General features: G+C 38.4%; 1 protein-coding gene across 4 annotated transcripts in view; it reads right to left on the reverse strand.

Moving 5' to 3' along the window:
- Window positions 1–1,351: 1,351 nt before the first annotated feature.
- Window positions 1,352–15,302, reverse strand: part of LOC137503387 (gastrula zinc finger protein XlCGF7.1-like) — a 56,613-nt gene continuing 42,662 nt past the window's right edge. For 2 of the 4 annotated variants that reach the window (XM_068230991.1, XM_068230992.1), the window contains one exon: window positions 13,493–14,310. In XM_068230991.1, coding sequence (XP_068087092.1) covers window positions 13,923–14,310 — 388 coding nt within the window. In that variant the 3' untranslated portion in view covers window positions 13,493–13,922. Of the gene's footprint in view, window positions 3,314–7,774; window positions 9,443–13,492; window positions 14,311–15,302 lie in introns of those variants that run through there. The other 2 variants (XM_068230995.1, XM_068230993.1) reach the window with 2 other exon arrangements.

A 15,302-nucleotide genomic window follows, 5' to 3' on the forward strand; every position in this document is an offset into this window, starting at 1 on the left:
ACTTTCTTCATGTGTGTTGATGTGGTTGACATAGCAATAATAATTATGTTGAGTTCTTCCTGATCTGGGCGTGGCGCTGCTAGTTTTGGGAGTAGGTTGTGTAAATTATTCCTGGTTTCAACCTTTGCTCCTGTATTTTCCATCATTTAAGATCCCTAAGATTAAAATATTCTCTGCTTGGTTTGGTGTTTCCCGTTATGTGGAAAACAATTTGAGTTCCGGAAATCAATTTTATTGGACTAGATTTACATGCTGATGTGAAAACCTACTTACGCAAGCTTCACTTTGTTAATTTTTAATCTCAAGGTTATAACTTTTCTTTTTCTGGTCAATTCTCTTAAAATAAGTTAAGAAAAGTGGATCTGCATCTTAAGTTTTTAACTTAGTATTATTTGTTCGTTTATTGTTATTACTTAAAGGATGATGTCCCGTGAAATTTTCTTATTCAATCTTTTTCCGCTGAATTAAAATTTTACATTAATTGAAAACTTGAGTTTTCTTTCATAAACTAGAGTCATTAACCGTTGTATCTAGTCATGTTATCCACGTCCTTTGCGTGTTAATGGGCCTGTGTTTGTTGATTCCTTGTAAGTGATATCTCTGATCTTTTTTCCTTGTTCCTTTTCACACCAGCTTAGAGGTGGTACCGGCTGGTGCATTTGTTGCTGACCGTTAGTGTAATTGGGTGTTATATTGCGCTGGCGGGTCACCTACATCCACGAGTTGCGTTGATTTCTGGCATCGTCTTAAAGTTATTGCAAACAATTAGACACAATTACACATTGCACCTTCGAGTGCCTAATTATGACACGAATACTCTATAACGTTGTGAGGAATTACTTCCTTCGTCACCAAAATATCTGTAAACACAAGTTCTGGTCGTATGGATATTGAATATGGGATCTGATGACGATGTACACCTACAGCAACCATCAGTCTACTCATTCGTGTACTTACCTCAGACCCAGAGAAATATTTTAATCTAATTTTTATATTTTCTTGCAATACCCAATAGAAGAAGCTTCCTGGAGACCAGGAAAAATAATTTTAAAAATATGGGATGGCTGACTCTTGCAAAATCGCATGTCCCCTGTAGGGGACACTGGGTCTTAACCTAGTATATTTAGCCTCATATTTAGATTTTGAAAAACACATTTTAAAGCATTTCTGTTGTCAAACCATGACACATATACTTAGACAAAAATACAAATGTCATGGTTACAATAAAATAAATTCAAGTGGCTGACTTCTGAGGAATTTCACGTGCCCTACAGGGGACATACAGTTTTAACCAAGCATGAGTTGGTCACATTTTCAGATTTGTAAAACTTATTTTAATCCATTTCTGTAGTCAAACCATGATATACATATTCAGAAATAATGTAAATATCACTGTCACAATAATTACATAAATAATAATTAACATAATACAAAATTAGCAAATTTATGTAAAAAAAACTTCAGAAAATACAAAGTCAAAATAGCGCGGAACAGTAATTTACAGCTCATGAAAGCCACTTAAAATTCACAAGTCACTTACAGCACATGCTAGTCATTTTCATCACGTGATAGCCATCTTCAGTCCATGGTATTCACTTACATTCACAACTCATGGTACAGTTTGAAACAATTCCTTGTATCCTGCAAAGAAACTCTTTACATGTTGATCAGCGAATGCAAGCCTTGGGAAATCGGCATCTATTCTTGGTTACGGGGTTTGGAAACTCAGGCATGTGCAAAACATGTTTTGTCCTGAGGCTATCAGAATGATGGAATATCTTGGTCTTGGGATGCTTTGGCGGAAGTCCTTTTGATTCATAGTATGACTCTGAATCAATTGCTGGCATATTGATCAAACTTTCTTCTACTTTCTTCGTAAATTGTAGGTAATCCAGAACAACCTTCTTCGGTATTCCTAGGGCTGACTGGTCTCTTCTGTATTCGATCCAGGAGGCTGCAATAGCGAAGTCAAAGAGATGGAGGATGAGCCTTACTGTCCATTTTTGGTTTGTGCACAGATCCTGTAAATGCTGATAATCCTATCTAGAAAATCAACACCACCCATATACATGTTGTATGCCTTGACAATTTGTGGACGTTTAACTTGAACATACATAGCATCCTTTTTCGACCAATGTCGACATTCATCAAGGGGAATCTGGCCTTCTTTACTCGAGATCGTGGTCACTGGTCTATTATCATTATTCCATTTTACTATTGTTATCTGTCCATCAATTCATACGGTTTGATCTGTTGATCCTCGAACATCTTTCTTCATGTCTCCATCACCCTTGAGATTGCAAGATTTTGGAATTCTACACTTCTGGATCGTACCCGTCGTTTGACATTCTGCCCTAGCATGTAGCATGTCAAGCAACTGAATGGATGTGGAATACGGCTCCAAGTAGATGGTGATTCCACGGGGCAGGGTTCTGGTTAGACGCATGACCACTTTACCACCTAAATCAAGCTGCTTGTACTCCAGATCATGTGTAATGGAATCTCCTTTACTTTGATAAATGACAAAATCAAGGGGAAGGCCATCTGGCGCAGCTGCAATGAACATTTTCAACCCACATGGGTTAGACGTCCCTTTCACAAACTGCCATGCAGATACATGGCCCCAGAAGCCGAGGATTTCATAGATACCCGTTCTGAACTGACTAGATAGGCGGTTGAACCTTCCAAAACCGATTGCTCTCTTTCTCTTCCATTGTGACCCTTGAATCATCTCGCAAATTAAGGTTATTTCTGAAAATAAAATAGCGATGTCTGGACATTGAGTCTGAAATAGCAAGAATTCTTGTTTTCCCTGTCCAGTACATCCTGATCCTAGGGAATTTCAACTATGACATTGTGATTGTGATACCGAAAAATGTTTTCATCTCCTCGACAAAACAATTCAGTATCATCCCAGTATCCTTGAGGTAGCGCTGATTTGTGTGCATGGCTAATGCTTCAAAAATTTCATGAGGAATATATTTATTAAAATATTCCATTGGAGGAAGATTTACTTGATTGATAGGTATCTCGATGTGATCTGGAGCGGGAGGTAAAATGCTGAAGTCTTCGGTTCTCTTCCAATATGTTATACGAACTGGACTTGGCTGTACATGTCTTGCTGTCTCATCAACACCTTCATCTTCTTCCTCATCCTCTTCCACATTTTCTTCAACTGATTCGGCAATTAATTCGAAGGATGAGCCATTCAGTTCATTATAGTCGTCATCATCATCATCATCCGGCAGGTCATCACACTCTGAGATGTTGCCATCAATCTCCAAATTAACAAAATTACTGAAGGTCTCAGATTCTAAAAGAGAAAAACATACTTCTGTAACTGCTACTATCAAAAAGTGGAATAACCTCACTCATAGTTTCTACTTTGCATGTGATGGTTCAACAATTACCATGTTTCATCACAAATATATATGTATGGAATAAATATAAATTCCAGTTAAATGATAATACTTGCATTTAGTTCATTATGTGACAAACAAATGACTCTGAGTTGCAAACGAAGCCCAATTCGCTTTTGAGGTTAACATGAAAAATCTTCTGCAATTTATAACACTGAGACCCAACGTTCCCAGTAGGGGACACCATACTTTCCTTACTTGTATAATATTGTCAGTAGATGTTTCAACAATTATTTTAAAGTAATTCGTTAGCAGAAGCCTTGTTGATAAATAACTGATAATTGTGAATTTCTACATAAAAAAATATTGATTCCACAAATAAACATACCTAGAGCTGCACCTGAAAATGTGTCTCTGCTAGAAGACGCCATTTTGCTAATTCGCTGTGTATTCCAGAGAAGCTAAATTTCATCAAACAGTAGTTTGGCGTATGCTGCCATCTCTCCTTGCAAGCCTGAACTGATATGGGAACTGTTAGTTTCCTGGCTTGTCCACCAGGGACTTTTAAACAAATTGCTGTTTGGTGCCCCCCACAGGGGACTCTGGGTCTGAGGAGGATACAGTGACAGAATGCGTATCCTTTAGAATTATGTTATACTGCGTTAAATTAGACCTCGGTAAAAATGAACGCCCTTGTCGCTTGTTGACACGTATTTACGGAATGGAGAAGGCCAGTGGTTGGCTATTCACATACCCGGCACAAACAACCTTCAGCTCTGTCTATCTCTAGGCCTACGACATGCTGCTTGCCACACATCGCGGGAACAACGCTCTCGAGATCTCTCAAAATTTATCGCAAAAACCGTATCTGTGCTAGTCTCGAGACTGTTTCAGACTACCCATCACTACTTCATGGCATTGCCATCAGTTTCAGTGTTACCTGTGTAATCAATGTACATACTTTCTGCTCATAAACAAAAAAACCACTCAGGGCACCTTATTGGTGTACGTTGTATCACCTTCGGTAGGCCTCATGTCGCCTATAGCGAACTATTATCACTTTTCGTTGGACACGCTGTCACTCAAACACTCTGTATGTCGACTGAATGCAGTCGGAGGCACCGTGCAATTAATTATAATATTAAGAGGATTTAAGCGTCGAAGGGCTTTGAGAAATAATTTGGTAACCCACCATAATGTTACGCTGTGTGTCTGCAGCAGTAGCTTCAAAAAGGGCTTGGAAAGTCCATTTGCACATCCTACTGGACGGAGGACCATATAATTGTAATTAATTTAGACAGGCATTTAAGACTCAAAATAGGATCTTCTATTACTTAGAAATCCAAATAAAATTAAAACACAAAAGTGGGACGGTGGTTTAGAATATTCCCAAACCTGTGAAGACTTGATGGGTCACGTGGTCATAATTTCAATCGATACACTATACGATTATGGCACGTGTGGCCGGGGATTTAAATATCGATATACGTCGTGGTATCACATGTTTTTCGAGCGAGAGACCTTATACTTATAGTACGAAGATTTAAGGTTCATGAACATTCGGCGGGACGTATAGTAATTCACAATAATGTTAACTGATAATGCTGCAGAAGCAATTCGCAGGATTTCAGGAGAAATCTTCTTAAACATTTATATGCATACTAATTTCGACAAGAAACATGAACTGGCCAAGTTCCTTCTTGCTGTTTGATGTTTGTCAGTCTTGTACCAGAAATTGCTCATCACTAGATACAACGTGATAACGTGTCATGTCTGACAATAATTTGCAAACATTCAAATAGCCTTCGGCAACATTAAAAAAACGCACGTTTGAGAGCGGACTAGAGAGGTAGTATTCTTATAATGTAAGAAATTTCATACTCAATGCGGCTTTAATTCATAATATGCATACACAGAAAATATGTAAAAGAACAATTCCACACTTGATTTCAGTAGTAAATAAACTCCTTGAAACCATTTCAGTATTGGTAATGCATAGATCTGAACACAAAGATCTGGACTGTACCTTCAATGCTCCTTTCTTTTAATGGAGGATGATACTTCGAGTATTTCTTACTTAATGTACGAGGGTAGATCAAATGTAAACTAGATTTTGTGTTCTGAGCACGTAATACTGAAGATAGTGGGCAGGTATGGGTGGTGTTGTGTGGTTGGCCTATGCAGGCCCGTATATTAGTACTGCCACAATGTATGAGCATTGTAGGACTGCACAATACATCATCATCATCATCACATTTCTTACCAATAAAAGTATGAACCAGGCAGCAATTTTGCAGAGATTGAAAGCAAAGTTCAGTGATCAAACATATTCAAAGCCTCATCAGTTTCATTGGCATAAGGAGTTCAAAGAAAGCTGTGAATGGGTTGTGAACATATCAGCCATGAACATCCATAGACAAGCATTACAGAGAATATTAATGTCATTCATGAACTCATTGAAGGCAGCCGGCAATTCACGGTGTCGGAAATGCTTCTCATATCAGATAAAGTTATGGGAACTCTCAAGCCATCATCGTAAAGGAACTAGCCTACCGTAAATTATGCTCCCGCTGGTCCCTCGACTTTTGATTGAAGTTGAAACGGCTGTAGTAGAGTAGCCAGGTTTACAGATGAAGGGGATTCACTTTTAATCGCACTGTCACCGGTCTGGAAACTTGAGTACACCACTACATGCCCGTTTCAAAACAAGCCAGTAAGGAAAGGTGAAGGATGATAATAATAATAATAATAATAATAATAATAATAATAATAATAATAATAATAATAATCTTATGGCCTCAGCTACAGTGTGCAGACATTTCAATTTAACGCCATCTGGCTGTCTCTTTCTCAATTTCAATGTTGTGTTTTACTCTAGGCCTACTAGATAGCAGACCGAGTAAACCAAAAATCTCTTGGGTATCTATGGCTGAGATTTAATGAACTGTGTCGGGTAAACACCAAATGTGTCACCAGAGATCTTTTACATGCCAACATCATACGACATGGAGTGTCGAATGGACTTTTTTCTGCCCTTCAAAAATCCAACTACCTCTGCCGGTTTTGAACCCGCTATCTTGGGATCCGCAGGCCGACACTCTATCACTGATCCGCAGAGGCAGCTTAGGTGACGGAAAAGCAAGGCAACTCCAGTGGAAGCCAACACTCGTCTGTCAGCTGGCAAGGTGCTTGTGAGTGTGTTTTTTGACTGCTTGTGGTCTTTTGCACATTCTTTCTCTGTATCCCACCATCAATGCAGCGTATTAATATGACCTGTGGAGTGAGTTTAAATTTATCACTGTAGAAATTATTCTGTTTCACGACAATGCCCGTCCCATACTACAGCTCTCACTTGCCAAACCTGAAAGAAATTAGATGAACCACAAAAGGAGGCAAGCAATTTGAAGATGAAGCAGCCGTGAAATACTTTGTGCACAACTGAATGTTTTTCTAAAGCAAGACATTTTCTAGTAAAGAGATGTATAGGTGTTTATGTTGTAACAGCAAATAATAAACTTTAAGAAATGAGTCATTCAAATTTGATCCACTTTCACATATCTGTAACTGCTCTCTGCACTTCTTGATGAATGAATATATTCAACTGTCCGTGTGGCCATATTCTCATAGTTTATCACCGCTACGTGCTCCCCGTTCCAAATGGACCAGTATAGAAACTCCTCAATACATAAGCTGACGAGAATTCTTTAAGCTCAACTGGTGAAATGTACACCTCTACAGGAGTCAAGACGATATTTCGCTTGCTAGTATAATAACACACCCATCAAAAATTCTACAAGACACTAGTATTAAGTATAAACAGCTTCCAAGAAGAAATTTTTATTTGATGAAAATTTAAAATGTCATAAACTGAAAAAGCATTAGTATAAGATGTACTACGCAAGAACTGTGCATTAAAAAGCAGAACAAGGAAGGCACGTTTCTATATGTGCAGCTTTCCAAACTTTGTAAATTATTTTTGTGTGTGTATTTGTTATATATTTGCTATGTATCTTCTACAAGCTGAAGATGTCTCCAATGAGGGATGAAACAACTACTTTTAATACAAATTTGTTGAAAATTGCATTTCTTTTAACAATAACAATAATTGAAAAGGGCAGACTTTCCTCAATTATTGACTTGAGTATTTACATCAATATGGATTACATGCAATTGGAGGGTGTTATGACTTCTGTTCTTTTAAAGATGAGGGCATTAAGGAGCTGTGCTAAGTGCATTTCTAAATCAAGAGATAAGGTAGAATAACCTGGTATTAATCGCTATATCTTTACGTGCGCCATTACTCGCTAGTGAGCACAGTGCTCACCTTTATGTTTAAAGGCCGTAATATGCACATATGAAGATGGAGGTACTTTTAATATGCCAATTTAAGATATTTATTCAGTTAGCAACACGGCCGAGCAGAGTGCTCTGGAGCCAACCTCTGCATTCGGAAGCTGCGTGAGTTTGAACCCCACCGTTGGCTGTCCTGAGAATGGATTTCTATGGTTTCCTGTTTATGCCTCCAGACGAATGCAGGGACAGCCTGTACCTTCCACGTACTCACTCCTTTTCATTCACCATCTTTATTAGCTCCTCCACAGAGGTCGGCATCAGGAAGGGCATCCAGCCGTAAAACTAGCCTCATTCCTGACCCCGTGTCAAGAAGCGGTTCTAAAGGGTAGACAAACAATTTATTTAGGAACACAAATACTTAAATTTAAACAAATTTGAAGTAAGAGGAGTATGCTTAGTACGAACTGAATAATGCAAACACATAATCCTCCACAATAGGAAAAAAATGTACACAGTCATAACTTCTGTTGCTTTGAGCATTCTTCCTGGAGAACTTTACAAATTTTGTTTCCATGTTGGAACATTTGTAGCGGGACCATGAAGGCCCCAGTTGGTAATTCCATCCTTTCCTAAAATGAATGGAATACACTTTCAATCAATGAAAGTGCCTCTTCTTCAGAACTTGTAAACACTGTTTCAGATTTATGATCACTTTCGTAAACCTCATTTGTTTCATTATTATCACTTTTGTTGTTCAAGTCCACTTCCTCCACCGTTTCACCCAAACACAAAATTATCTGATTAGTGGATGTCAGAATAATTTGTGTAAATTCACTAACAGCCGTCACAGCATAAACATTTCAAATTTAACACAGTCATAAGACAAACTTGGACTTAATACACCACTCACCAAACAGGCACTGTCACATCTAATAATGGATTGAGGGTCTTTGTTTCCAAAGGTAATGGAAATGACTGACACATCTTCTTCCTAACAATGTGTTTGAAAGGTATAGGGAATTTCAGAAACAGAGGTTTTGTAAAACTCCAACAAAAGGCAATATACTATGGAGGTGAGCGCCGTGCTCACTATGCGAGTAACCGCGGGTTAAACTTGATCAACCTTCATATATCTGCAAGTCCTATTTGTAGCCCTTGATGTCAAAGTATTCAACTCTCCAGCAGCCATATACTCATTAAGATTAACTGCTCACACCTGGGTAGTAGTTCCTGCAGTGCTTCCTCCATGTCTTCAATACATTCAGTATTTGGTGCAACAATGAAATTACTATCCCACAGGCAAGAACTTAAACACCTACAAGATACAGAGGAACCGAAATAGTGTGCCAGAGTTTGATTCAATTGCAGCAAGAAGAGACTTGCTCGAGTTAAGATGGTGAACATAGGATGACTGGAAATCCTCACACAATTATGTTGTTATTAAGAGACGTCAACTTTCTGAACTAACTCTAATGCCTCATACACGAACATATAGGAAAACACTTAAGTGCAATAAGGTCACACTACTCTGTTAGCGCGATGACACTGCACTGGTGAAGACCACCCGCTTCCAATCAAGGACCTCAATGGTTTACTGGTTACGCAGAATACCGGCTTCAACCGACAATAATGCACTTCCACTCCTCAGATGCACTGTCAACATGTTCACCAACTGCTTGATCTCATTCCTTTATTGAAAATACTTGCCAGAAACCACATTACTTTTCCCCTGATCACATGGGTCTTGTCAGAAATTTGGAGTCAGTCAGGTGTTGTTCAGCCAAGAAAGCCTGTGGACAAGAAACTGAATACTATTCTAATAAATGACTTAACAATTGGCCACATACTAGGCCCCTTAAACTCTTTGCAACAGCTTTACATTTTATCACCACGCATAACATGTAAAAGGGAAAATGGATTCTTACACACTTCAAGGGAAAACATTCAAATGAATAAATGAATAGGTCACCGCTAGGTTAAACATGTTGCATGAAATGCTTTTTGAAGAGTACTTGTCATATTTTGAAGGTCTACATAAACATACAATGCTAGGGTGGGGTGGGAAGGCAGTGGAGCTCCATTCAAAGGACAAAGTACTCCCAAATTTGATCATGAAACTTGTTATTGCATATGGAAAGAGATCTTTGACATCTTTAATGGTTACGAGTTACTTTAGATGAACGTTTTAGCAGAATCTTCCAGTATATTCTAGCCTCTAAATTGTAACTACATCCTTATTTACAGCCAAGCTTGAATTCGGTCCTAGCCCTGCCAAGATGACTGCAGCCCAGTGAGACACTGGATAACTATTGCAACTTCCCTCACCATCAAGGTATACACAAAAAATGCCAGACATACTGAAGGACTGTCATGCTTTCCTCCACAGAATTTCACCCACAAGTAATAATTTTCTACCACGAGATAATTCTGTAGTACACAGAACAAAATAGTGTGAACATAAAGTAAGGAATGGTATAAATATATAATGCCCTACTAACACACACACACAAGGAAAAGTGCTCCTATTATAAAATTAATCACAATAGTCACCTTGGTATGGTCTCTCCTAGGAGTGTCTCCTCACTGCATCACCATTCCAGGTTTTGCTGATGATAATCGTTACATTAGGCATGAATGTGATCCTGATTCATGCAGACATCTCTTAACAGTGGAAGAAAACTCAGGATTAATCATGCAGGATCCCTTTCAGAACCCCTCCCCACTGGTTCCAACATCATGCAACAGCAGCACAACTGATATGTTGAGTAGTGCATCACAATAACCAGGCAGCTTTATGGTGGTCAAAAAGATGCTGCACCTTTCAAACTCGTCCACCCGCAAAAATTCTCGTCAAATTTCAAGTATGCAGTTATTGCTCTTCATGAAGAATTGTATCAAGTGTGCACTAAAAGCACCCATATGCAGTCTGGAAACTGCCAAGATAATGGTTGACTCTGTGGCCAATTATGCAAGGCTGGGCATGAAATATGAATCATTAGCATGCTCAATGATGCAGAACAAACATGATCAATTTCAACCAGACCCAAGCATTCACTTTGGGTTACGGTACATTTTGTCTTGAAGTGTGTTTAGGAGCAACCGCTTCAGTCCAAATGTGTTCAAAAGTACAGAAAAGTTGTAAAAACACTTCAAAGTAGATGAGTTCCATGAAAAAATTAGAAATTGAAAGGAAAAGATGAGCTGACCAATCAAAAATCAGCCTTTACATTGCCTAAAGGTACATACTTTGCATGAAGGCAATGAAGATGATTCTAATAATAATAATAATAATAATAATAATAATAATAATAATAATAATAATATAGTCACCTGATGTGAGTTTCTAGGTTACAGAACTCTAGAAGAATTGGAAATTACAGGCATGTGATTAGAAAGTATAAGGACAACTGCCTTGGATGGTGTCCAAAAGTGATTAGTGAATGAGATCATGTGTAATGTTGAGTGACAATGGCATGGTGAGAGAAGATTCTTGGTATCATACAAATATCAAGGGTTATGAATTTCATGTTGTTGGTCCATACTGAATTGAGAATAACATATGAATAGTAACACAGTAAGGTTTCCACCTATTCAGTACTAATATGTATTTACAATGTTATAAATTACATGGAACTAGTTTCGACCCGCCTAGGGGTCATCATCAGCCATATTAAAGCATACATAAGTATTGCCAATTACAAGGTCATCAGTCACTTGTAGGGCCTGCGTTCTGTTGTCAATGGTACTTTGGAAGCATAATTCTTTCACTACCAACAAAAAGCCCATCTTCTTGTGAACTCTAGTCTGCATTATTGTGACCTATGCAGCATAAATTTGTAGGCTGAAGATGACTCATCATCAGAGAATTAATGCTTCAGAAATGTAGTGTAACAGCAAAATTCTCGGAAATTCTCACATGGCACACAAAACTAATAAACATACTGTACCAGGCAAGAGCTGGGCATCAAAATAGGACTATAGACCATTACCAGACAAAATAAATTGGGGAAAATAGTTGACACTGCCAAGTGACCAGAAGCAGTGGAGACATTCATTCCAGAGGGTAATATCAACAGCAAAAGACCTAGAGAACATATTATGCACGATCACAATTAAGCCCACAAGAAGCAAATCTTAACACAGACACTCCTCAGAAAGGCTGTCTGTAGGATTACAGCATATGCCACTATTACCTAACACCTGAAATTGAAATCACGAGTCAGGTGCTGTCCTTGATCATACAATAAATACATAAATAGAAAGAAATCTCATTACTGAGATAAGAAATTACATACATAAAAACAGATATTGCCTCATGTTGGGCTCACATAAATTCCATGTGCTTTCTCCCCTCTCTAGGTGAAGTAGAGAGGGAAATGTATTACCAATACAGGAGTTTTCACTGCAACTTAAAATTTGTAGGAACCAGGAAATAGACCTGAGGATAATGTTGATTTAGTACATTAAGGCCCGGTTTCATCAACACATGTTAAATATATACTAACAAGTAGTTAGTTAATACGGAGTTAGAAATTTAACATCTTGTTAGGTTTCTTGCGTTTCATCAAACTTTTCTTGTGAAATGTTAACTTATCGACTGTTAACTCTCCCAATATTGCGAACTGGTGCGAATCAAGGAGGCAGTGGTACGTACATGCTGTTTTACAGCGCGCTCCGATGCGCTTTTGTTTGAGCACAGCTGTAAAATATGGCGTGTGAAGTGAAACGGAATCGTAGTTCTAATTTTTCCTCCTTCGAAAAAGAGTTGTTAATTGAATTAGTTATTAAATATATATAAGTTATTGAGTGCAAGCGCACAGATGGCTTGACGATAAAAGAAAAGGACGAGGCGCGTGTAAAGTCCGCGAGGGTTTCAATGGGGTTAACAGATACTTTTTTTAGCGGGTATCCGCTGTCACCTAACAAAATCACTTCGTTAATTGTCCCACTTCAAACTGTGCTCCGATATGGGAGTTTATTTATATTGTCGTGTGCAGAACCAGACCACCTAGCAAGTATATCCCTGATTTGGAGGTTAGGCTCACGAATCACCTGAACATTAACATAGAAATATCCTTTTTGATTACGATATATTTCGGCCCAATTGCCTCCAGGTGATTGGATTCTTACATGTGTGCAATCTATTGCACGTAGAACAAACACCAGGAAAACGGCTTATTTCATAGAAGTCGCGGATAATTTGCTGACGCTCTTCTACTGAAGGGAATGTTACATACCTCCTTCTCATGGTTGCTATTGCTGCAGACACTCGACAAACAACTCTACTAGCAGTGGCTTTAGAAATTCCAGCATAGTCTCCAAACATTATGTGAAAATAACCAGTAGCAAAAACTTGTAATATTATCAGTACCTGCGACATTGGAGAAAGAGGTATGTTTCTCTTCGTAGGATATTCTAACCTCACTTGAATTTCGTCAACAACCTTAGCAACGACTGCTTTCGATAACCTGTATCTATGAAGAAATTTCGGATCCGTCAAATTTTCAAAGTCATTGCGTCGCTGAACTCTTCTTCGATCAGGATTGTTTTGTAAAAGATCTAAATAGAGCAATTCCGCCTCGAAAGCGCGATTCACAGCAGCCATTTTGGAACAGGTTGCTAAATGCTAATGTTAGCCATTTAACATTGGAAATGGCTGATGTTAACTTTAATACGCTGTTTAACATTTGTTAATGTTAACATTTGTTGATGAAACGCAAATTTTCTTAAATGGTATGTTAAAATGATTTAACACCTTGTTAAGTACTAACATGTGTTGATGAAACCGGGCCTGAGTATTACACTTTTGAGTAATAATTTCAGAGATTTTGGTCTTGAAATTTACTTCAGCTGTGCTATTTCCTTTATATGTTGAATAGATGTATCATATAATTGAAGTCTCTGTCACATGAAATCCAGAAGACGTCCTACTGACCATGAGTCAACAAATGCCTCTTCAGGCTGGAATTAAGGGAGTACGCTTTACCACAAGAGAGACATACAAAAGGTTTGTCGCCTGTGTGAGACAAGATATGTCTTTCGAGTAAAGTACGAGTGTTGTAAGTTTTGCTGCAGAATGTACAGTTGTGAGGCATTATGCCGGCGTGTCTATTTAGATGCCATTTCAAGCCAGTTCGTGACGTTAAGGTCTTGTGGCAATAATCACAGTTAAAGTATCTTCCCCCTGCATGCTTAAGCATGTGCTCGTGTAGGCCAATCGCATGAGCATAAGATTTATTGCATGTTGATACGTTGCAGATAAATTTTCTCTCACCAGTATGAGTTATCATGACTTTTCAAACCTAAACCATCCACAAACACCTTACCACACATGGGACAAAGATGCCGTTTCTCCCCTGTGTGCCGTTTAATATGAGTTCTCATGTCTCCTTTTTGCCTAAATTCTTTAGAACAGATGTTACATACAAATGGCTTTTCACCTGTGTGGATCAGGACATGCTTTGCTAAGTCAGACCGCTTCCGAAATATTCTTTTGCATTCCTTGCAAGTGAAAGACTTCTTAAGATCAAAACTGACATTTTCATTTGAATGTGTCGCCTGTAATGAATCGTCATGTTCTTTAGAAACTTTACTGCATTGCCTTGTTGACTTGCAGGAGTTTGGCTCATAACATTCTGGATTTAACAAAGACTGCATTCTGAAAAGGAAAAAACCATTAAATCATGCAGAAAAGTATTCTTTGTCCATAAGGAAGCTTTGATTTTTCCAAGTACTAATGTTAAATCCTAAATGCTACACTGAACAGAAATTTTTCAGTTTTCTTTTTTTGGACTTGATACCATGATTTTTAAGAACAAATTATATGGAGGTTATTTCTTAAGTCATGGCAACTGTTTTACATAGCTGTCAAGTGGGAAAGCTAAGGCAAAGGAGCTAATGGCAGGGTGGACATTTGTACTGTTTTGTTATGGACAAATTGAAACGAACCTGAATCACTCATAGCTAATTTCCTTCCAAATAGTGTCCCAGAGGTCAATACATCTTTGATTATAACTAGCAGTGTTGATTGGGGCAATGAGTACAACCTATTACGAATATGATGGCCTCGCTCCCTGTCTCCAAGGCATATGCCAAGGGATGGCTTCTTCAGTATTGGAACACGATCTGGTAACTCATACACTGAACCCCCTCTGCTATACATCTTCCCGTTGCAAACATCAGAGTTAGCTGTAGCATTATTATGGAGGAGTATGGTCTTGTCCTGCAGTGTCAGACATTTTCACTGCTCAATGACACATATGACCCTGTAGAAATGTTCACTGGTACTGGGGCATGATGAACAATATCACACTCAAAGAACAACTTGGCAGTCATACATGATGAGCACAACCTGTGTCGGCACTGATACAACCTTCATTTTGCTTGTGCTTCTAGAGTTTTGTATGTGAAACCTAAAGCTTAATTTGGAAAGAGATATGAAAAGGATTCCTGAAATCTTATAGGCACTGACTCAATATTTCAATTTAAAAAAAGTGTGAAGAACTAGTGGTTAACACTCCACCAATCATGATCATCAGGTGGGAGAGGCAAGTTTTAATTTTGGTAACAGCAAGGAAAAATGACTTGTTAGTCTGGGGAGAAAAGGAGGAGGATATCCAGGAACAGTTAGATGCATGGGAAGAGGAGGTG

Source organism: Anabrus simplex, chromosome X, assembly GCF_040414725.1.
Source record: "Anabrus simplex isolate iqAnaSimp1 chromosome X, ASM4041472v1, whole genome shotgun sequence".
Classification (NCBI taxonomy): domain Eukaryota; kingdom Metazoa; phylum Arthropoda; class Insecta; order Orthoptera; family Tettigoniidae; genus Anabrus; species Anabrus simplex.